The sequence below is a fragment of the Phytophthora parasitica genome, assembly GCF_000247585.1.
Source record: "Phytophthora parasitica INRA-310 unplaced genomic scaffold supercont2.24, whole genome shotgun sequence".
Lineage (NCBI taxonomy): Eukaryota > Oomycota > Peronosporomycetes > Peronosporales > Peronosporaceae > Phytophthora > Phytophthora nicotianae.
In genome coordinates, this window is record NW_008649010.1 from 1 (window position 1) to 19922 (window position 19922).

Consider the following 19922-nt stretch of genomic DNA (forward strand, 5'->3'; position numbering starts at 1 on the left):
CGCCGATCCAGTAGTGTCACTGACTGTAAACCGAGCAAATTGATCCAAATTGATGTTATATCGGGATTGAATCGTGGTGTGCAGCGTGACCACTAGAATTCGCTAACGCCAATAATGACACTGTCCGCAAACGCCACTCTGAATCAATATACACAACGGTTGTTCCAATGATATTGACAATTGCTGCATTCGTAGCTAAGTCGTGAAGAACCGACAGAAATGGTTGTTGTAATACTGCGTCAAAATCTTTTCGTAAAGACAGAGAAACCAACTGGAAAAAGTTCTGATATTCTCCATCAGCAAAGGCGTAAAAGGTATCGCGGGCTGGAATTACAAGGCTGGGGTTGTTTGACAGACGTCGAAGAAAGTTTTGAAGCTCTTCATTTTCTAGTGTGGTGAAAGGTAGTCCCGACGAAAGTAGCCACCTCGTAGCTAAAATTCGTATCTCGTCTCGGTTTATCACGAAAGTTTCTTGAATAGTACGTTGTTTTTTGGTATTCGGCTTGTCAGAAGCATCAAACGCCTTAATTCTGCAGGTTTTGTCGTCCTGTCCCGCTTGCTTCGTCTCCTTCGAGTATGCGTGACTTTTATGCATTTTTAGCATGTGCTTCCTAGCGTTTGACGAGGTTTTCTGCCTCATGAGGCATGACTTCCAAGCTGTTGAAGTTGGATCGGCGCTCTTTCGCTCGTTCGCACACACGATACAAATATGAGTGTATGGACGACCGGGACTCGTCGAATCAGGGATTGGAACCGCAAGTAAGTGAATGTAGGCCCAAACGGTCGCGAAAAAGTTCTGAGTGGAGTGTTTAACTGAGACTGGGATACCATTCTCATCGACGTCTTCTGCATCGGTCAAAGAGGTAGTCCTCGATGTAATCGCCGAATTCGATGTTGATTCACCGCTACATTCTGTGATCAAGTTTTCGTCTGCCATTGCAGCTGCTTTCTTTGGGGAAACACAAGGGGCTTTATAGATGACTCGAGCCAAGCGACGCAAGATTACGGGGGTTTCACAATGCTGTAGTGGATCTGGTTTTCGTCTAATATAGATATTTGCCCATGTAGGATCAATGATCTTGATCTTTTCGTTTGACCGGTATCAAGTGATACTGATACGATATTTTGATGATGCAGTATCGATATTGTATTGGGTATCAGCGGTTGATATTGACTCAAGTTGAGTCCCGTACACTGTGTTGAGTTTTTTTTTTTTTTAACCTTTCTTCAATAAAAAATAAATTGTAAAAAAATGTTAAAACTAAACTATTGTAGAAAAAGTTTTCAAAAAAATCATTGGTACCTTTTTTTTTGAAAAAAAAAATGTTGGTGGGAAAGATTGTTTTTGAGGAGAAATCCTCCATTTTGCTGAGCCACACCACCCAAGCACACAATGGCTGACGGCTACGACCCCCAAAAGTCTCGCGTCGCAGAGGACACGCTGGCTGACTTCCTGCGCGCGCCGCTCACCGGCGACCTGACGGAGGTGCCTGGTATCGGCAAGGCGGCAGTCGCGAAGCTCAGCGAGGCAGAGGACGGCGAGGATGCCGTGACCAACACGTTCCAGCTTATCGGAAAATTTCTCATGCTCAAGGTCCGTACTTTGTTAGATGGAAGGGGAGGATTTGGGGCTGACGCTACTTTTCCATTCCCTGTATTATATACAGGCTAACTCAGACGACAACGACGACGGTGTGATCGACTGCGCGGCCCACTGCGACGCCTTTTGGTTCTGGCTCAAGTCCAAGGGCATCACGGCGTATCGAAGGTGGGACTAATCCACTACTGTGGCTATTTTGTCTAATTCGGAGGCGTACATACCTCAGATGCCCATGCATCGTGTTGGACGAGGAACTGACATCCTGTTTGTTGCGTGTTTTGTTGCTATTACAGCGGTATTGTGATGGCCATCGCTGAGAAGGTGAACACGATGCTGCCAGGTATTTATGACGCAGCAGAGTTCCAATAGAACAGCATCAAGAAGAGAGAGACTAGCGAGCACACAGTAGGTTCGAAGACATGATATACGAGTAGGAGGAGATCCAGCGTTGCTGGCAATGAATGAAAGTGACCAGTTCATCTCGAAACGGCGATTCATCCATTAGATAGAGCGCCATATCTTCATGCATTGGCGTTGTGGTTGTATGTGGGATGATAAGGACAAAAGTTTGACATTTGCACACAATGATTTACTGCTCTAACTAGGTACGCTCCAAGTCGTTTGTTTATACACTAATGCAATCTCCACAGACCGCGATCCTGCTCGAAGTGGGTGCGACCAACAGGAGAGAAAAACGTGTCGCTATCCCACGAGTACGGAACCGAAGGGAAGAGCTCACCACCAGCGGGGTTCGCAGTGGCGTACAATGAGCCAGCAGTTCCGAGATCCAGGCACTCGTTCAACATGCGCAGCTCGAGCATTTTCTCCATCGACCTGCTCTCATGGCGCTCCGATGTGGACGCCACGGGTAGAATGATGTCGTGTAGTTCCTCCATCGAGAAATTGAATGCCTGCTCTGAAGACGTGCTCGTTGGAGTCGTGTTCTTCTCCTCGCTGGCCTTCAAGAAGCCTACTGGGTCTGTTACCCACCGAGGCACACCCTTGGCTGAAGGGGAGTTCGTCGTGATGGCCAGCTCGTGGCCTACCGCCCTGTTGTAGATGTCATTCTCCCGCTTAATCATCTTTGCTGCAGCGGCAGTGGAAGTCCCAGCGTCTGCGGATCGCATTAGCTCCGTGAACGTACGCTTACGCTTGGCAGTCGAGGAGGCGTCAACACCCGACCGCATGCCGTTGCCAGGAGGACGTCGACTGATAAACTCAGCCAACTGCTGCGGGTGGCAGCGTACGAGGTGGTGGTGGCTAAAGGTGCAGACGCTGGACTGCGTTTTGGTCCATTTGCGGAAGCCAAAGTTGTTAAGCTGGCGCTGGAAGCTGGCGAATTTGCCGTGCTTGAAGTACTTGGGCAGCACGACAATCTCGAGCCGCTTGGTGTCGAAGATCTGAAAGTAGGTGCCGTCCTTGGACCACGTCAGGATGGTCTGGTCCTCGTACTGGAGAATGTCGTAGAGGCTACGTAGGAACTTGGGAACTCGCATTGCTCGGAGTGTGCTCGCCTTGGAGGTGGTGGTTGAGACTACCACGCCCATATTGTTGCGATCCGGGTGGCTGAGCTGTTGCATGGGCGAAATCCGCATTCTGTGCATCATGTTGCGCCGATCTGAACGAGACGAGATGGTAGGAAGAGCTCCAATTGCGAAATGAGGCAAGTGTGGTCGCGCCCCCACACCGTTTTGTCCAGCCTTTCAGTAGATCACGATTGGCTTCACGTTGTGGTGGTGTCCTTGACGACAGGGCACCCAAACAAACAAGAGTTCAAAACGTTGCACGTTGCATCACGCGTGGAGCCAGCGGCGACGCGGCAGCGCTGAACCGCGCGGTTCTGGGTTTGCATCTGCTAGCTTTGTCCTCCGTCGCCGGGCCGGAAGGTGCCGCTGACGCATGAATTTTTCGGCTGTCCTCCCTGGACAGATTTGGTTCCCACTGACGTTCAAATCCTCCAGCTGTTCAACTTCAATTTGGATCCATCCCTGCATTACAGGCTCTTGTCCAGCGTTGCGGGCAAATGCTGCTTGGCCGCAAACAGCTTTGTTATGACTCGCAAGAGCAACTCGCTGAACCTTGGGCTCGTCACCACAGCGACGGGTGTTGCTGGATATTATGATTTGGTAGCGACCGTGACCGAACAGCACCACTTCAACTCCGGCCTACCGCAGCGAGTCTCTAAAAACTTGGTATAGGGACTTTGCCGCAACTGATCTAATAATCGTGTCAACGACAGCACAATGCCGCGAGGCTGTTACTGAATGACTTGCTCGTCTCATCTCAGGCGCTACTAAAGAATCTCATGCTCCGAAGCGATTCCTTCTTCACATCCCGACGACTTGTCTACCACAACTATCGGATACTTGCGAAGACATTTGGACTGACAACTGCTGGACCTTCAAGCGCTCACTGAGGGCGGTTTCAAGTCGTGTGTGCTCGCGCCGACTCAGTTCGTAGCTGAGCTCCGTCCATCGGTCCGTTACATAAGTTATATCGGCTTCTTCTACATGGGCAAGATCCAGGATCGTTGACCAGCGGTCTCTGATGGTCTCCAGCAGAAAATCCATAGCATGTGCTCCAATTTGGAGCTTCAGACTAATGACTCGGTTTTTTCTTCGCCGTTGCTCAGTTTAAACAGCGTAGCGAGTTCTTGCACGCTCTTCCACCCTCTTCCGGTGTGGATGTAATGTTGAGCTGGGATGTCACCTGCGAGAAAGAAATGACGTGGTCGGTATTATAGTATGTACTCACAGCCAACTCTATTGGAACGCTGTGCGTATGTCACCACCGTGGCTGAACTCCATCTGTCATGGGACCTCTTGCATCGACGACAAGAAATCATATATTGCTAGACATAACTGCCCCCGCTGGCAAGAAACCTGCTCAGATTTCAACACGAGTCTCCTCTTAACACCCTCTCTGGGCGCGAATTCCCTGCTGTTCCTGCGCGTAACTTGCGCTCTCTAAATGATATCGAACACCTTCTTGAGCTTGATGACGAGCTGCCAGTCCTCCTTCTGCAAGTCTTCCCTGAAATTCTCCTTCAGGGCATCAATGCTCTGGCGTGTCAGACGCGACACTAGCTTGTTCTTGTGGTCGAAGTGACGGCCGTACATGACGCTGCTCTCGTTGTCTATCCGCACGGCCACGGACGCGCCCTTCTTGGCGCGATCCACCTCCTTGTGCTCGCGTTCAATGGAGCCAACCTTACCGACTAGGAAGCCACCAGCGGACGGCACCACCAGCGGAGTGCCGACCTTGAGGATACCTTCCTCGACGTCCACACCAAGAATAATCGGGTCCTTCTTGTTGAAGACGCAGTTGGGCAAAATCTTCAACACACACGGGAACACAGCCACCTCGGCAAACTCCTCGCGACGGGCCATGCGGAAGTTGTCCATGTACGCCGTGAACTGATCGAACAGGTGGTAAATGATGTCGGCCGTGAAAATACGCACACCAAGCTCAGTGGCCAGCTCAGTAGCGTCACTATGGACTTTCACATCGAACGCCAAGATGGTGGCAAACTCAGGCTGGTGCTCCAACTGCACCGAAGCACGCATGACGTCTTTCTTGTGGACAGGACCGATGTTCACACAGGACACAGGAATGGGCGGGTCACACGTGCGCAGGAACTCCAGTAGTGCCTCCAGGGCACCAAGGGTGGAAGCCTGAACCATGACACCGCGGCGGGTAGCCTTCACGGAGTCCAGAATTCCAGTCAGATCGGACATGACGGAGTCCTTCAGCTCATCAACGTCATCATCGGGGCCAACCACATGAATCTGAGTACCAGCAACTGCCTTCTCGAGGCCCTGGGCGCAAATCTTCACACCCATAGCAGCCTTCATCTTCTGGTGGTGAAGGTACTCGCCCTTGACTCGAATTTCCTTCATGGGGTGAGGGGTCAGCAAGGAACGGATCGTTGTCACAACAGGTCCGTCCAATGTACACACTACAATTGTTGCGCCTTCCTCTAGTGTACCATTAACCAGAATCGTATCAATCGTTGTACCAAGACCCTCAATGACCTTCACTTCGAGCACGGTACACTGTAGGATGTCGACGAATGCCAGCGACTTGGCCATGCGCTCCTGTGTCAATCGCGTCAGCATCATCAGCAGATCCGGCACACCTTCACCCGAGATAGCACTAGTCGGGATGAGCGAGACCGTGTGCGCCAAGTCCTTGTTGCGCCAATACACCTCGGCGTTCAGCTTCTGCTCTGCAAACTCCACAATGATCGACTTCATGCGATCTTCAAACTCGCGAATGACGTGCTCGTTCTGATGCTTGAGCGCCTCCTGGACGGGCATGTCGGGCATAGTTTTCCAGCCGTAGCAACGATCGATCTTGTTCAGCGCCACCACAAACGGGGCCTTCTTCTGACGCAGTAGACGCAGAGATTCCAGAGTCTGCGGCTCAAGACCGTGCATGATATCCACCACCAGAATGGCGATATCACAGAGCGAAGAGCCACGAGTACGCAGGTTCGTGAACGACTCGTGACCGGGCGTATCGATCACAAGCAGACCGGGCAGGCGGTACTCGAGCTTCATGGTCTCGGCAAGGCGTGCCGTCTTCTGCTTAATAGCCTCCACAGGGAAGAAGGTCGCACCAATCTGCTGCGTGATACCACCAGCTTCGGCGTCCTGCACCTTGGTCCGGCGGATGTTATCAAGAAGCTTCGTCTTACCAGTATCGACGTGGCCCATAATACAGCAAATAGGCGAACGCAGGTTGTCCAGGGACACGTTGGCACGCGCAGCGGCCTCACGCTCACGACGACGCTCGGCCGCCTCCTTCTTCTTGCGTTCAGCCTCGAGCTTGGCCTTGGAGCGCTGACGCTCCTCTTCGGCCTCCTGACGCATCTGCTCAGCCTGTTCCTCCTGGCGTTTCATCAGAGCGATGCCCTGTTGACGCAGACGCTCCTGCTCCTTCTTCTGTTCTAGCACAAGCAGATCCTCGTCTCCGTCGCTGTCGCTGTCGGCGGCGGCGGCCTCTTCCTTGACTTCCTGCAGCTTATCCTCCAGCGAGGCCACAACGTCACTGGTCTCCCAGTCCTCGTCATCCCACGCATCGGGAGCCTCCGCCTCCTCCTCCTGCTGCGCCTGAGCGGCGTCTTCGGCAGCCTCCCAGTCGTCCACTTCTTCCTCTTCCTCCTTCACCACAGGCTTGGGTTCCTCCTTTTTGGGCTCCACCTTCTTGTTGTTGTTCTTATTTTTCTTCTTGTTGTCCGAGTACACAACCTTCTTCTTCTCGCCGGCAGCCTCAGGAACGAGGCCCGCCTGCTGCATCGCCTCAAGCGCGGCCTGAGCCTTGGCAGCCTTCTGCTTCTGTGCCTTGGTCATGTACGTTCCCTCCTTCTTCTGACGCTCGATCTTAGCGGCGCGCGCCTCTTTTTTCTTGCGACGGATCTCCTCCTCGCGCTCGAGCTCGGCCAGACGCTTGGCCTCTTCCTCCTGGGCGATGCGCTCCTGCTCCAGACGCTCCTGCTCGATGCGCTCCTGCTCGGCCTTCATGGCCGCCTGACGCTCCATCAGAGCCTTGGCCGCAGCCGACATGGGTTTCTTGTCGTCGTCCTTCTTAGCGTCCGCATTGGGTTTCTTCTTGCCCTTTTTCTTCTTCTTCTTATCGTCCTTCTTCTCACCTCCAGCAGCAGGGGCCACACCCAGAGACGCCAGATACGCGGCGGCAGCGGCATCCACGTCCGACTCCTTTTCCTGCGTCTGGTCGTCCTTCTTATCCTCCTGCTTGGACTGCTCCTGCTGCGGCTTGGCGGCCTCCGTGGGGGCAAACTCGTTCAGCAGATCATCCAGGTCGTCCGACGCAGCAGCAGAGCTCGCGTTTTTCTTGGCGTTCTTTTTCCCCTTTTTCGGCGCCATCTCGGCTCGATTCGTCTCAAGTGAAGGATTTCTGGTTCTGTGCTCGGCAATCAATGGCTCACACGATTTTTACCAGGACCCTATTTTGTCACTCATTTCTAAAAAGTGCCAGAATAGGGTGTAAATTGCCTCTTTTTCAGCTTCAAGCTTACTTATCAATTTGATTTTGATCTAAGCGCATCAAATTGATTTTTGATCTTCTTCTTTTTAAAAGAAAATGTACTCTGCAGATCACTATCAACAATTGCTGATGGTACGTTAACGCGTTCAGCCTACTCACCACAAGAATGGCAGAATGGCTTTACGGTTGGTCGGGTACTCGCCACGGAACTTGTCTTGATACCAACGGTGGTTGCTGAGAGCGCGAGGAACGAGGTTCGTGGCGGTGTATACCGCGAACGACAGACCCGCAGGCGATTGCGATAGTAGCGTCCAGCCCGTCCACTCCAGTAGCTCACTGAAGTAGTTGGGTGACGACACGTACTCGAACAGGCCCCCATAAGGAATCTTGTATTCACTCTCTCCAGGCTTGCGAAGGTTGATCAGTATTTGATCCGAGTAGATGTTCATCGACAGACCAAACACGAAGAGCGCGACCCCAGCGTAGAACGACGGGCGGGAAAATGGGTCGTCCCCGCTGTAGTCGCCGAACTCACTGAGGTACCGAGCGTTGATGTAAGCGTTGATAATATTGTAGAAATCCCCGGAGAGCATGACGGTCAGCGGCATCCGCTTGTCCTTGTGTGTGCGGATCAGAAATGGGTAAACGTAGGACCGGTACAGGTAGTGGCATTCCCACAGGCTTGCCGCGATGAGAGGAGTCAAGGCTAACCGGTGGTTCCCCCACAAGTATACGACTGCAAACCAAATGGCCGACGGGCTCTCCATGATCACCCAACCAAGTCGTGTGTTCACCGTTGGCCCCCACCCAGGGCGGGCGTGGCGACCGTAGGGGGCTGTGATGATCGTCGTAGCCACATAGGTCACAATACCCAGCGCGAAGATGCCCTCGACTAACCAGCCGTGCAGCTCGTCCTCCGCCTCAATCCCCAGCATGTCCCCGCTTGCAGTCAGTACTTGTGGCGGACTATTTCTACCTCGATACTACGGATCCACTCTTGGTCGAGCCAACCACACCAGCGCAGAGCTACACATTCAAGAGCAAACATCATTGGATCATCTGTGCTGTGTTCTATTATAATGCAAACGGCATTCGCTACTGGCACACAAGTTTCAACATCGGATATTCCTACCGTCGTCGCTACAAAGCAACAGTCTTGACATCACCGCAATTGTCCCAACCAACAAAACGGAGCACTACCCTGGCTCGCTGCTCTCTTCGTGGCGATTAAGCGTTCATATCTTGGCCGGGGATCCATTTTTCAGGCTCATGGAGATGCTTTATTCAATTGGGGGCACGTGTCGCGAAGAAGTCGTTCATCCGCTGCGGTATTTCACTCGCACGGTCGAAAGATAGCGAATACAAACACCAACTCGCCACGCGCACCCGTTAAAATGCAAAACAACTATGCATAGTCACCAGGGTAGAACTTTCGTGAGCCCAGAGGAGACGAGCATCAAGCATTTAGTCTGCAGGATGCACCGTGTCTTCATCTCTAAGCGTCCTTCATGTACGTGTCCATCTCATTATCCAGTTCCTCGGCAGTCTTGGATGGAGCAGATTCCTTGCCACGACCACTATAGCACAGCACACACAACTTTAGAGACCTGTCCCAACAACAGCCACAAACGTTGCGACGTACCCCTGACTGCCTCTGTCATTGCCGCGTCCACGGCGTCTGTTACGGCGGCCCTTTGACTGCTCGTTGTCGTTGCCTCCTCTGTTGACGGCACATACACATTCCTTAGAGTCCATCACCTTTTCAAAGTGTGGACTAAGTCCAGTCATTCTACTTACCCGAACGACACCTTAAACTTGACATCCTTGTCGTCGCGCTCAAGAGCAGTGCCGAAGAGTCCGTTACGAACGTTCTTGTCAGAGTCCAGCGCAATCTGCATCGGCTGACCGTCCAGCGTACGTCCTACATTGACATACAGATCGCAAGGTTATTAAAGTTAAGACAAACAGTAGCTTTCGAAGCTGAGGTTTACCATCGTATTGTTTGATGGCCTTGTCTGCGTCGGAGCGGCGGGCGAACCACACACGAGCGATTCCCTTCGAGCGACCAGAGCGGTCGTACACGATCTCAGCCTTCGACACCTCACCAACCGTGCCGAAGAGCTCGCGAACCTCCTCCTCTAAGATATCGAACTTGAGGTTTTTCACCAGAATCTTGGTGCCAGGACTAGCCGCGTCCTTGCCACCGAGACGCGACAAGATCGACGATCCGCCTATAGGTCAGGATAATCATTAACCATGGCGTCAGTACTGCCTCGGCCCAAGGTTCACAGCGAGAGATACAAGGGTATGAAAATCGCACCCTTCTTGCCACCCTTTCCGGGCTTCTTGACGACCACCGAGCGCTTCTTGCCGCCTCGGTTGTTGCCGCTGTCCGGGGTGTCATCTAGGTCGACGTCCATGTCGTCATCGTTACCGCCGCGCTTTGGGATACCAAGGGAGAAGCAGCAGTCAATGTACGTGTGAAATTCTGCACCAACGAAAAGTTCGTCCTCCCAGCTACCAGACAGGCAGGCGCCATGCTCCCCTTTAGTGATAAAATTCACTGTTCGTCTATCCTTCGCAGACGTAAGGGGGCAAGGGAGTGCCTTCCGTTGTGTAGGATGGACAAGAGGGGAAAATAGATCGAGTAGGGGTCGGCCTTCAGGTCGTGGGCGCACTTACGGATCGCGAGTATGGCTGGTTACGGTTGCGGTTGCGTCGGCGTCCGCTCCGGATGGGACCGGCCGCATCCTTGTCTTTGTTGGCCTTGGCCGGGCGAGAGGCCGGGTTGGAGGCCTTCGACTTCTTTTGAGCGATCAGGTCGTCCAGACTCATGTCCAGCGAAGCGAGAATAGACGACATCTTGTTGGATCTCTTTGTAGTAAAAGGGGGCGATAGACTGCACAAAGAGCAACGGGGGGGACGGCATTTAGCAGAACGAACGAGGGCGTTCATCAAGCCTGGGGAGGGTCTTCGTACCTGCGAGATTCTTCTACAAGTGAACCACGAATCGGTTGCGGATGTCGCGCGACTCTCGCGCAACCTTCAAGCGACATTAGAAACTGGAACGAAAAAACAGAAACGGACAGTGAGCGATCTAAAGCGGCGAAGAAGAAACGACTTCAGACGACGATGATGAAGACGCTACTGGCCGCTGCGCTGTGCGGACTGACGGCTGCGACGTCGGCTGCGTCGGTCTCCACCCTGTTCCCCCATGTGCCGCTGGTTATGTGGTCGCAGCGCCCGTGCGTTTTGACCCAACTTAGCTTTTGAATTAGAACTGTGTAAATCTTACTGGGGTCTTGTGTGTTGCAGAATTTTCGCTGGATCCAACGCCTACTTGAGCTCCGAGATGGATGAAGCTACTGTGGCATCCGCCATAGGGCGCGTGCTGAACCGCGATGCCAGCGCTGACAAAGAGGTACGGTCCCTCGGGTGGCTTTACGCTTTTACGGTCACGTTGGGATAACGAGCTCTTTGTGATTACTTCAGGGCGTGCTGAGCACCCAAGCATCTGCATCCCAACAGGCAGAGATTATGTGCTTGTTCCTTTTGCCATCGTTGGCCTCGGAGGACGTTTCTCAACTTTCTAGTGGGGCAGGCTCCTACGTGCAACGTGCCGTTCAAAACTCTGTGTCGTCCGTGGTCATTCCACACACTACCCGGTTGAAGCCACTTCTTCCCGAAATGACGAGCGCCAAGCCCCATATTGTGGGCGCCCACGACTTGGATGTGTTTATCACGTCCGCAGAGGGACAAGCTATGATTGCCAACGGCAAGACAGACTTGCTCGTCATTCAACTGCCCGAGTCGATGTCGCTGCCCGATGTGGACACCGTCATCGAGACAGCCTCCAGCAGCCTCAACGCTGCTACGGGTGGTAAGACGGACTTTGCCTTTACTGGCAACGACGCTAACTCTGTGGAGATTCAGAGCCCTCTCGCACGCCGCCTTACTGTTCAAGCCAAGGCCAAAAAGGCAAACGCCACCACAGATGCCGCGTTGCTGTGTGAAGCGGGCTACCTCGTCGGATACAACGCGGCGGGCAAAGCTTTCTGCTTCTCGCATTATGTGAACATCACCCCAGACATCATGGCGGGTCTCCTGTTTGGCCTCCTGTTCATCTTTTTGGCGTATATCGGTTTGAGCGTGCTCCATCAGCTCCAGACGCCGCAGAGATACCCGTCACACGGAGCACCACGCGGCAAGGAGTTCTAAGGAGTTCTAAGTCGTCGGCTATCAGCTCGTGTCCGCATTAAGAGAGGAAGATGCATGCAAAATGAAAGTTTCTATTCCTGAATTTGTTGGTGACGCCCGCTGTAGTTAAGACGTACATGGCAGTGAGGTCAAGGCCTGTTACTTGCATACGCGAATATGAAGCGAGCATCCGGTGCACGGCACGACATCCACTCCATCCTGCAGCTCGCCCTCCGTGATCTCGTATAGGTCTCCGCAGCGGCACTGGTGTGTGTAGATTACTTCGTCCTCGCCGCCGTCTTCACCTGGCAAGACTTCCCGCTGCATATCGTCCACCAGGACCACGTCAGACACGACAACCACCTCCTGCTCTCTCTTGAGCACCAACTCGTCCTGCTGCAGCTTGGCGTCGTACTCCCGCCTCAGTTCCTCGTTGCCCAGCGTCTCATAGGCCTCCTGCACGCGTAAGAACTGTTGCTCGTTGGTATTGCTCGCATTCACATCATTCAAGCGCTTATCGGGGTGGTATTTGCGTGCCGCTTGATGGTACGCTCGCCGGATGTCTTCAGCGCTGCAGCATGCTGCCACACCCAAGACATCGTAGAAGGAGGGCACCGTCATGATCAACAAGCGGCACCAACAGTCCGCCCTCCGGTTAGTTGCGAATTGGCATCCTATCAAGATTGATTACAGCAGTGGCTGTATGTCATAACCAGGCGAAACTTCCAATTTTAAACAAGAATTTGCCAAATTGCCATACCGGCGCTCTCCAATGCCAAAACAGAGTAAAACGCGAACGTGATGACTTTGACGAAGGATTAGGAAGTGCGTTGGTCTGTCTAAACGCTAAGCAGCTCGAGTTTGAAATTATACACGTACATCCTGTTCAACAACCGCAAGGAAGAGAATCTAGCCATGTGGCTAATTTGAGTTTCCGATCCTCGACCCACTTTCAAGATGGTGAAACCCGCCATTTTTAGAGATTAAGCCACATTTGCTATAATTTTCAGAGCCACAAGGAGTGTGCGAGGAACGTGATGCCTGTAAAACCCTATATTTTGCCTGTGAATTCGAATAAACGAACCTACCCCTAAGTGAGTGATGGTGGCATGTTGCACAAGTCTCAGAACAGAACTTCTCGCAGTCCAATTGCCGACGCGCTGTCTTCTTCCTCGTTTCTCTGGTGTTGCGAGTTTCTTCTCCGTGTCCAGACGCGTCGTGAAACTGGCGGGCCTTCTACTCGTGGCCGATGGAGCTGAAATGGTTCGTGCTAACGTCTCAACAAATACATTGTAAGAGGAGGCGTTCTCACTCTTTTCTTTTGACTGCACAGAGCCTTCCTACGAACGGCGGGACTGATCGAGACGCCTTTGGCTCAGTGGCTGCCCTCCCGTTTTCATCGTTGCCGCATCCGCCATCGTACTCTATCTCGCGCACGCAGATCGTCGCTAATGGACTCTCACGTAAGCGCAGCCGCAGTGGCGAGTCGCTCCCGTCACAGTCCGATGGGACGCCTCCTCGCGTTGCATTTGCAGAGCCTCGTATGTCATTCACACGACTTCCGCCGTCGTCGTCATTAGGTGGTGCTTCCCCCACCGTCTCAACAGCACGGGATTCTACCAGAACGACTGCAACACTGCCGTCTCTCAGATTCCAGCTCCCAGCTCCGCCACCGGCGAAGCGTCTACGGCGTGAACCACTGAGCCCCACGTCAGTAGGCGAAGTCTCCGATGCCAAGAAGATGCCTTCTGCCAAGTCGGCAGTGGCAACGACTCCCGGTGCAACTCAAATGCAGTCGATTCTTCGTGGACTGCAGCATCTATCGGCATGTGAAGCCAGAGGGTGTTCCAACCCCCTGTGTGTTTCAACACGCGCGTTTGTGGATAAAGTGAAAGCTCACCGCTCGAACATGGCTGGAAAAGGGGCCCACGATGCGAACAGATGCGGAGCGTGTAAGCTGTGGGGAGCAATTGTGCGGGCTCATGCTCCTACATGTTCGGCCGGTTCGATGTGCCGCGTCCCTGGTTGCCCTTCTTCGCAATAGCTACAGCGGCATCACCTGGAAGAAAGTGTGACTGAAGCACGATGTACAAACGAAGGCGCAAAGCGGAAACTTTTTTCTCGTCGTTTTAGCTGTTGCTCACTAACTTGAATATGTATGTTATTTTTTTTCTGGCGATCGTTGATACTCAATAGCTTCAGCCCCTGTGGTGCTATTTTAGTGTGACAATGTCCTGCATCAGCCTGGTGGTGCACTCATAAACTATATCTAACAACGCTCACAATCCGTTGGCAACCGCTACCGCGAAGGGGAGACACCAACACTTAACATGGTGCTTAAGTTCTGCAGTTCACCGTGGAGCGAGGAATCTACAGCAGTTCTATCGAGCAACGGCTTGGATGAGGACCACACACATGTGACTGAAGGACAGCGATCTGGTGCTGAACGAGCGTGGAATGATCTGTTGGTAGCAGCTTTTCGAGCGAAGCATAGTGAAGGTGCCTGTCGATGGGAGAAGGAGTTCAGCGTCTTCTTTGACGACAGCAAGCCTGTGGGTCTTGGGTTTCAACCTGCATCAAAGAGCAACAAGTTTAGTCTCGTTCCTGCCGAAAGCTACTCTTGCGTCGTTCGAGACGTAGCGCCCACGGGCCTTGCAGCAGACTACAATGCGCGCTGCAGATCGGCCGGGGATTATTCTCGCATCATTGTCGACAAGCTGCGGGTGCGGATGGTAAACGGGGTTGACGTTGCCAACGTACCTTACGCTGATGTTCTCCAAATGTGAGTATGATGCTGTTTGTTCAAATTAAGTTCCGGTAATATTGAATCCTGTCGTTGGTGCTGTTTGCTGCTAGGATGCGCGATGCAAAGCCAGCGCTGACTCTTACACTGGCCGATATTAGCTCTGGACAAGTGGACACAAGTCTTGTGGAGCGATCCAGGAGTCTCGGAAGTCTCGTTCCGACGCGACAAAGTCGACGCAGAAGCAGTTTGTCGATGGGACCGGGGAAGTCTAAATCTCGTCGCGAGAGTCAAGGCGGCTTTGAAAGCAAAAGTGATTGCCTCCAGCTTCCTGAGACTACCGGTTTTGATGCTGACAGCTCGGACGCATTGGTGAACAACCTGAAAACGGAGTATTTTGAGGTGAGTCACCAGCTAAGCACCATGAGAGAGCAAGTGGCAGCGTTGCAGCAAGAACGTGAAGAAGCGGTGAAAAAGGAACAGGAAGTGGCAGCTCGTCAACTCGAAACATTGCTACAGGAAACCCGAAAAGTGCAACGCGAGCGTGATGACATGGTAGCAGTCAACAAGCTCCTTCTAAGACACAAGCGGGCGTCAACGACCACGCAAGCCGAGCTGGACTCGGTGAAAACGGAGCAACGAAAACTGCAACGCCACCAAGAAGAACTAGAGCAAGCGTTGGCAGATCTACAAGCGCAACTTGCAGAGCAAACGACTGTGTCTGAAGAAAGACGAGAGCAAGTGAATCAGCTTCGTCATGAAAAAGAAATATTAGCACTGCAGTGGCAGGAGTTGCAAGAGGAGCACCGAGACACTCAGAACCACGTGGACGAACTGCACGACCGCTTGGTAGACGCGCAGCGAGCTCATCGTGCAGTTGAGGTTGTCCTTGCAGCGCTTCGGACTTCCCATGCAGCAAAGACCCAGCAGGTGCGAGAGCTAAAAGCTGCGCTTGAGAATGCCAACTCTCGCGCTGCAACGTCCCCATCAGCAGTGGAAAGTCATCCCCTCACTGCAGTTGCTCAACTAACTCAGCAGAATTCAACAGTGTTCCCTCAAGCGGATGTCAGTCAAATATTGGCATCGTCTCGGTTGCTACAGGAACGAGTGAAGGATACTAGCACCGACTTGAACTTCCACCGTGATGAACTGCTGGTAGAATTGTCGTGCCATGACCAACAACTGCAGCAGTTGCAGGAACAGGTTCGTGCGTTGGAACTGGTAAACACTACGAGCAAACAGCTTCTAGCGTCGCTACACGAGGAACTTCGAGGAGCGCAGAGCCGTGAGCGTAGCATGCGAGGTGAATTTAGTGCCGAGCTCGAGGTGGCCCGCAAAAAAGTGGAACAGGAAGCACAGACTGCACTGAAGCGCCAGATAAGCGACCTTGAGCAGCGCTGCGAGGACGAACGCACAGAGAAGAATCGGCTTCAGATGGCCGTTGACGAGCTGGAAAGCGCCAGTCGGAAGCGCGTTACAGCTCAAGCAAGAGAGCAGGAGTTCCTTGTGCACTTCAAGAAACAACTTGAGAACGGCATTGTTGTCACCAAGTTCGGGTCGCGCGGTGTGCCCCACCAGCGAGTCGTTTATGCTGATGCTCAGTGCCATTGGTTGTCCTGGCGCTCACCCGCGACGTCCACTACCCAGGGCTCGCTGGTGCAGCCAAAACCTGACTCCAAAGTTGACACTTGCGACCTGGTGGAGGTGTTACCAGGTGCTACAACTGAGAACTTTGCTCGTCAGCAACCTGACGCACCTGCTCGCTGCTTCTCGCTCGTGTTCGTGCACCCTTGCCGCACTCTGGATTTGCAGGCAGACACCGCCGGGCAGTGCCAGCAGTATCTTCGAGGCTTTCGTTTACTGCTAGCGGAGGCTACACTTAAGCGCCGCTAGATATTCTATTGGCTGTGCTCACAACTGACCATCATATTCAAGAAATCGTTTTAAGCCTTTTCTATTGTTTCCCCCTTGTCTAGATTGCGCAGCGTTATCTCGTCCTATTTGTAATCACGTAGATCTCGCCACTCAACCTGACAGACTTAGTACACTTACTCGCTTAGTCCTTCCTTGATACCGGCAACAACCTGCTGGTACTGCGGGAATTGGGGGATGTCTCCCGAATAGACGAGACTAGGAGGATTCTGCATGGCCTCCTTCACAACTCGCTGGATATCTGCGGCTGTAACCTGGTCGATCTTCGCACACACAGATTCGGGTGTTTCGCGCTCTCCATAGGTTAGTAGCTGGCGGCCAATGTCTTCGTACAGGATCATACGCGACTCGAGGTTCATAAGCACAGACGACTTAAGCTGGTTCTTCGCACGAGCAAGCTCAATAGCATCGACAGGTCGGTTGGCAACACTGAGCATCTGGTTGCACAACAGCGCCACGAGGTTGCTGGTGTGCGACGGAATGCAAGCGCCGTAGATGCCAAGGAGACCCACGTCAGCGTGGATGGACGAGAACGCGAAGGCTGACTCAACCCAGTAGAAGCGGTTCAGAACGCTCGTGTACAACCGAGAGTACATACCCTTGCCAGGGCCACCAGCAGAGAAACTGTCACCACCGCCAAGCAGCGTGTGCAGCACACAGATCGGCACTAGGTCTTCGTCGTGCCAGCCACCCGTAGGGAATGCCAGCGCCGCGTAGGAAAACTCCGACTCCGGGTTTGGGAGTGGGTACAGTCCTCCTGTGTAGATCACCGGCTCGAGTGTCTCGGGACTCGAGGGAGTTGCCATGGGCGAATCAGCCGAAGCCACAGGCACGTTCGCAAAGAGTTTCTCCGCGCACTTGACCAGGCGAACGTGGTCCACACCGGAGCCAGCAAGGACCATCTTCTGAGCAACAAAGTGCTGGTCACGGAACTTCTTGACCTTCTCCACGGTCAGCGCGTCAATCTTGTCCAGTGGGCACTGCAGCGGTCGTCCGAGTGGCGTATCTGCGCCATATGCAGCGGCATGGATGAATTCCTGCAGCATGGCAGGTGGGTTCTCCATCAGGTCCTCCGTCTGGATGCGCATGATAGCCTTGATGCCCTCCATCTCCTCAGGCACTAAATCCACATTGAGGATGGCGTCGGCTAACAGCTCTAGACCCTTCTCCACGTTGTCGCGCAGTAAGTCGATGGTGTAGATGATCTGTTCGCGTCCGCACGAGGACGTTGTGAGTGCGCCAATGTCTTCGATCTCGTGCACCAACTGCGCATGCGAGCGTGACGTGGTGCTCTTAAAGCCAAGGTGTTCCAGAAGGTGGCTCACACCGATGCTGTCGTCGTCCTCAAAGCGGCTGCCGGCGTCAATGAAGATGCCGAGCGTGGCAGCCTGACCATAAGTCTCCTGCGAAATGACGCGCAGACCCGAGGGCAGCACCGAAATCTCCGTCTGCGGAGGCTTGAGCTGGCTAGCAGGCTTAAGCTGGGGTAGGCCCGGCAGCTCTTGCTCCAGCGACAGCTGCGGCTTGGTGACCTTGGGTAGTTCCGGCTTCAGGATGTCCTTGGGGTCCACGGCCTGCGACGGTGTATGCGCCTGCGAGAAGGGGCGAGTCTGCGGTGCCAGCGACTGGAGAGGCGCCAGACGACCACCAGAGGACTTGGCAGCCAGATGCGCCGCGCGACGCAGCGCCTGGAAGCTTCGCAGCGACACCATCTCGTCTACTTTGAGCGGTGGATAATGAGCTGCTCCCGTCCGACCTTCGACCTTGAATAGTGTGGCAAACATCAACCGTATGGTCTTTCACTCATCACTTTTCAAATAGGGTTTGGGATAAACCCTATTTGAAAACCCTAGGAACAAGCCAAACCAACAGTCAATTTGGTGCAATAATGACTGGCAAGCGTAAGAAGACCCATTGGGCGGTACGCCGCAAGAATAAGCAGACCCGACGCGAGGGTAGCGACGAGCAACAGCAGGACAAGGAGCCGCAGCCGGATCGTCGCGCTGACCGCTCAGATGCTGTCCACCCAGGCTCTTACGCGGCTCAGCGTCAGCCCTCCGAGACCCCAGCGGCAGATGTACAATCCTTGCCGACCAAACGCCGCTATGGACTCTGGGTGGCCTTCTGCGGCAAGAACTACAGTGGGATGCAGATGAACGAAGGCGTCAAGACCATCGAAGCGGAGCTGGAGCGCGCGCTGTTCGAGGCCGGCGGTATCGCCGAGAGCAACTACGGCTTCTTGCAGAAAATCGGCTGGAGCCGCGCTGCTCGCACCGACAAGGGTGTGCATGCCGCTGGCCAACTATTAACAGCCAAGCTTCACGTGGGCGACGATATCGCCGGCTTCATGGCCAAGGTGAACGCTGCGCTTCCCGAGGACATCCGCGTCATGCACATGGTCACTGTCACCAAGAACTTCAACGCCAAAATGTCGTGTGACCAGCGCACCTACGAGTACCTGGCACCGACGTTCATCTTCGGCAAACGTACGCGTTCGTCCGCTTCAAAGAACGAGGAAAAACAGGCTGAAGGTGCGTCCCAGTGGCCGTCGGACCTGCGCGACTCTGAAGAAGGTTTCAATGACAACGTGATGATTGACAGCACGACACTGGAGGCACACAAGGCTTTCCGACTGAGCGACGAGACGCTGGAACAGCTTAATGCCACACTGAAACAGTACGTTGGTACACACAACTTCCACAACTTCACGTCCAAGATGGAGCCCACCAACCCTCAAGCAAACCGCTTCATCATTTCATTCGAGGCTGAGCGCCCGTTTGTGCAGAACGACATGGAGTGGGTACGACTGCGTGTGGTTGGACAGAGTTTCTTGCTGCATCACATCCGCAAGATGATCGGTACTGCTGTGGAGATCGTATCGGGTGTTACGGACCACTCGACGATTGAACGCGCCATGGAGCTGACAAAGATGGACTTGCCCAAGGCGCCTAGTGTCGGGCTGTACCTAGCGCAAGCCCACTTCGAAGTGTACAACATGAAGATGGCGGACTCAATCCAGACGTCGCACCCGCCGCTTGACCTGAAGGAACCCTCGGTTGCTGCCGCTGTCGAGCAATTCAAACGCGACTTCATCTTTGACCACATCATGAAGCACGAAGAACGCACCCGCACATACGCAAAATGGCTGCGTACTATGGAGGTACTACCGTTTGACTACGTTGCAAAGCCCTACCTGGAATGGAAGAAGGAGAAAGAAGAGGAAGCCTTGCGCACGGATCGTGCTGGAAGACGTGAATTGGCTAAGGCTGCGTGTGCTGAAGTCGCTGCTCAGGCCAATAACACGACGGGGCCAGCAGTTGCTGAAGAAGTAGTGAAAGCAGAGGAGACATCTACTTCCAGCTGAATTTCATCGCGGATATCGCTGTCTTCATGAATAAACGGCTTGTTTACCGACATCCACATTCTGACAGGCATCGGTCT

The 19922-nt window shown here is 53.5% G+C and overlaps 12 protein-coding genes across 12 annotated transcripts; 4 read left to right on the forward strand and 8 right to left on the reverse strand.

Moving 5' to 3' along the window:
- PPTG_22812 (hypothetical protein) lies at nt 1-1122 on the reverse strand. The gene has a single exon (XM_008906521.1). It carries the CDS (start codon nt 935-937, stop codon nt 56-58), a length of 882 nt encoding a protein of 293 aa, XP_008904769.1. The 5' UTR covers nt 938-1122; the 3' UTR covers nt 1-55.
- Nucleotides 1123-1329: 207 nt separating this feature from the next.
- PPTG_11245 (hypothetical protein) lies at nt 1330-2180 on the forward strand. The gene is made up of 3 exons (XM_008906522.1): nt 1330-1594; nt 1668-1768; nt 1894-2180. Exons 1-3 carry the CDS (start codon nt 1394-1396, stop codon nt 1967-1969), a joined length of 378 nt encoding a protein of 125 aa, XP_008904770.1. The 5' UTR covers nt 1330-1393; the 3' UTR covers nt 1970-2180.
- On the reverse strand, nt 2113-3778 carry PPTG_11246 (hypothetical protein). Its single transcript, XM_008906523.1, has one exon. It carries the CDS (start codon nt 3205-3207, stop codon nt 2233-2235), a length of 975 nt encoding a protein of 324 aa, XP_008904771.1. The 5' UTR covers nt 3208-3778; the 3' UTR covers nt 2113-2232.
- A 609-nt stretch (nt 3779-4387) lies between these two features.
- Nucleotides 4388-7617, reverse strand: PPTG_11247 (translation initiation factor aIF-2). Its single transcript, XM_008906524.1, has one exon. The coding sequence runs from the start codon at nt 7486-7488 to the stop codon at nt 4567-4569; it is 2922 nt and encodes a 973-aa protein (XP_008904772.1). The 5' UTR covers nt 7489-7617; the 3' UTR covers nt 4388-4566.
- PPTG_11248 (hypothetical protein) lies at nt 7603-8663 on the reverse strand. Its single transcript, XM_008906525.1, has one exon. It carries the CDS (start codon nt 8542-8544, stop codon nt 7765-7767), a length of 780 nt encoding a protein of 259 aa, XP_008904773.1. The 5' UTR covers nt 8545-8663; the 3' UTR covers nt 7603-7764.
- Nucleotides 8664-9104: 441 nt separating this feature from the next.
- On the reverse strand, nt 9105-10665 carry PPTG_11249 (hypothetical protein; the record flags this gene model as incomplete). The annotated part of the gene is made up of 7 exons (XM_008906526.1): nt 9105-9186; nt 9252-9329; nt 9407-9530; nt 9601-9840; nt 9930-10050; nt 10292-10508; nt 10589-10665. The coding sequence occupies 7 exons, from the start codon at nt 10663-10665 to the stop codon at nt 9105-9107; spliced, it is 939 nt and encodes a 312-aa protein (XP_008904774.1).
- A 427-nt stretch (nt 10666-11092) lies between these two features.
- On the reverse strand, nt 11093-11767 carry PPTG_22813 (hypothetical protein; the record flags this gene model as incomplete). Its single annotated transcript, XM_008906527.1, has 1 exon — nt 11093-11767. The coding sequence occupies one exon, from the start codon at nt 11765-11767 to the stop codon at nt 11093-11095; it is 675 nt and encodes a 224-aa protein (XP_008904775.1).
- A 198-nt stretch (nt 11768-11965) lies between these two features.
- Nucleotides 11966-12427, reverse strand: PPTG_11251 (hypothetical protein; the record flags this gene model as incomplete). Its single annotated transcript, XM_008906528.1, has 1 exon — nt 11966-12427. One exon carries the CDS (start codon nt 12425-12427, stop codon nt 11966-11968), a length of 462 nt encoding a protein of 153 aa, XP_008904776.1.
- Nucleotides 12428-12907: 480 nt separating this feature from the next.
- Nucleotides 12908-13850, forward strand: PPTG_11252 (hypothetical protein; the record flags this gene model as incomplete). The annotated part of the gene is made up of 2 exons (XM_008906529.1): nt 12908-13069; nt 13140-13850. The coding sequence occupies 2 exons, from the start codon at nt 12908-12910 to the stop codon at nt 13848-13850; spliced, it is 873 nt and encodes a 290-aa protein (XP_008904777.1).
- Nucleotides 13851-14663: 813 nt separating this feature from the next.
- Nucleotides 14664-16442, forward strand: PPTG_11253 (hypothetical protein; the record flags this gene model as incomplete). Its single annotated transcript, XM_008906530.1, has 1 exon — nt 14664-16442. One exon carries the CDS (start codon nt 14664-14666, stop codon nt 16440-16442), a length of 1779 nt encoding a protein of 592 aa, XP_008904778.1.
- Nucleotide 16443: 1 nt separating this feature from the next.
- Nucleotides 16444-18254, reverse strand: PPTG_11254 (hypothetical protein). The gene has a single exon (XM_008906531.1). It carries the CDS (start codon nt 18191-18193, stop codon nt 16598-16600), a length of 1596 nt encoding a protein of 531 aa, XP_008904779.1. The 5' UTR covers nt 18194-18254; the 3' UTR covers nt 16444-16597.
- A 115-nt stretch (nt 18255-18369) lies between these two features.
- PPTG_11255 (tRNA pseudouridine(38-40) synthase) lies at nt 18370-19845 on the forward strand (the record flags this gene model as incomplete). The annotated part of the gene is made up of 1 exon (XM_008906532.1): nt 18370-19845. One exon carries the CDS (start codon nt 18370-18372, stop codon nt 19843-19845), a length of 1476 nt encoding a protein of 491 aa, XP_008904780.1.
- Between the last annotated feature and the right edge of the window lie 77 nt (nt 19846-19922).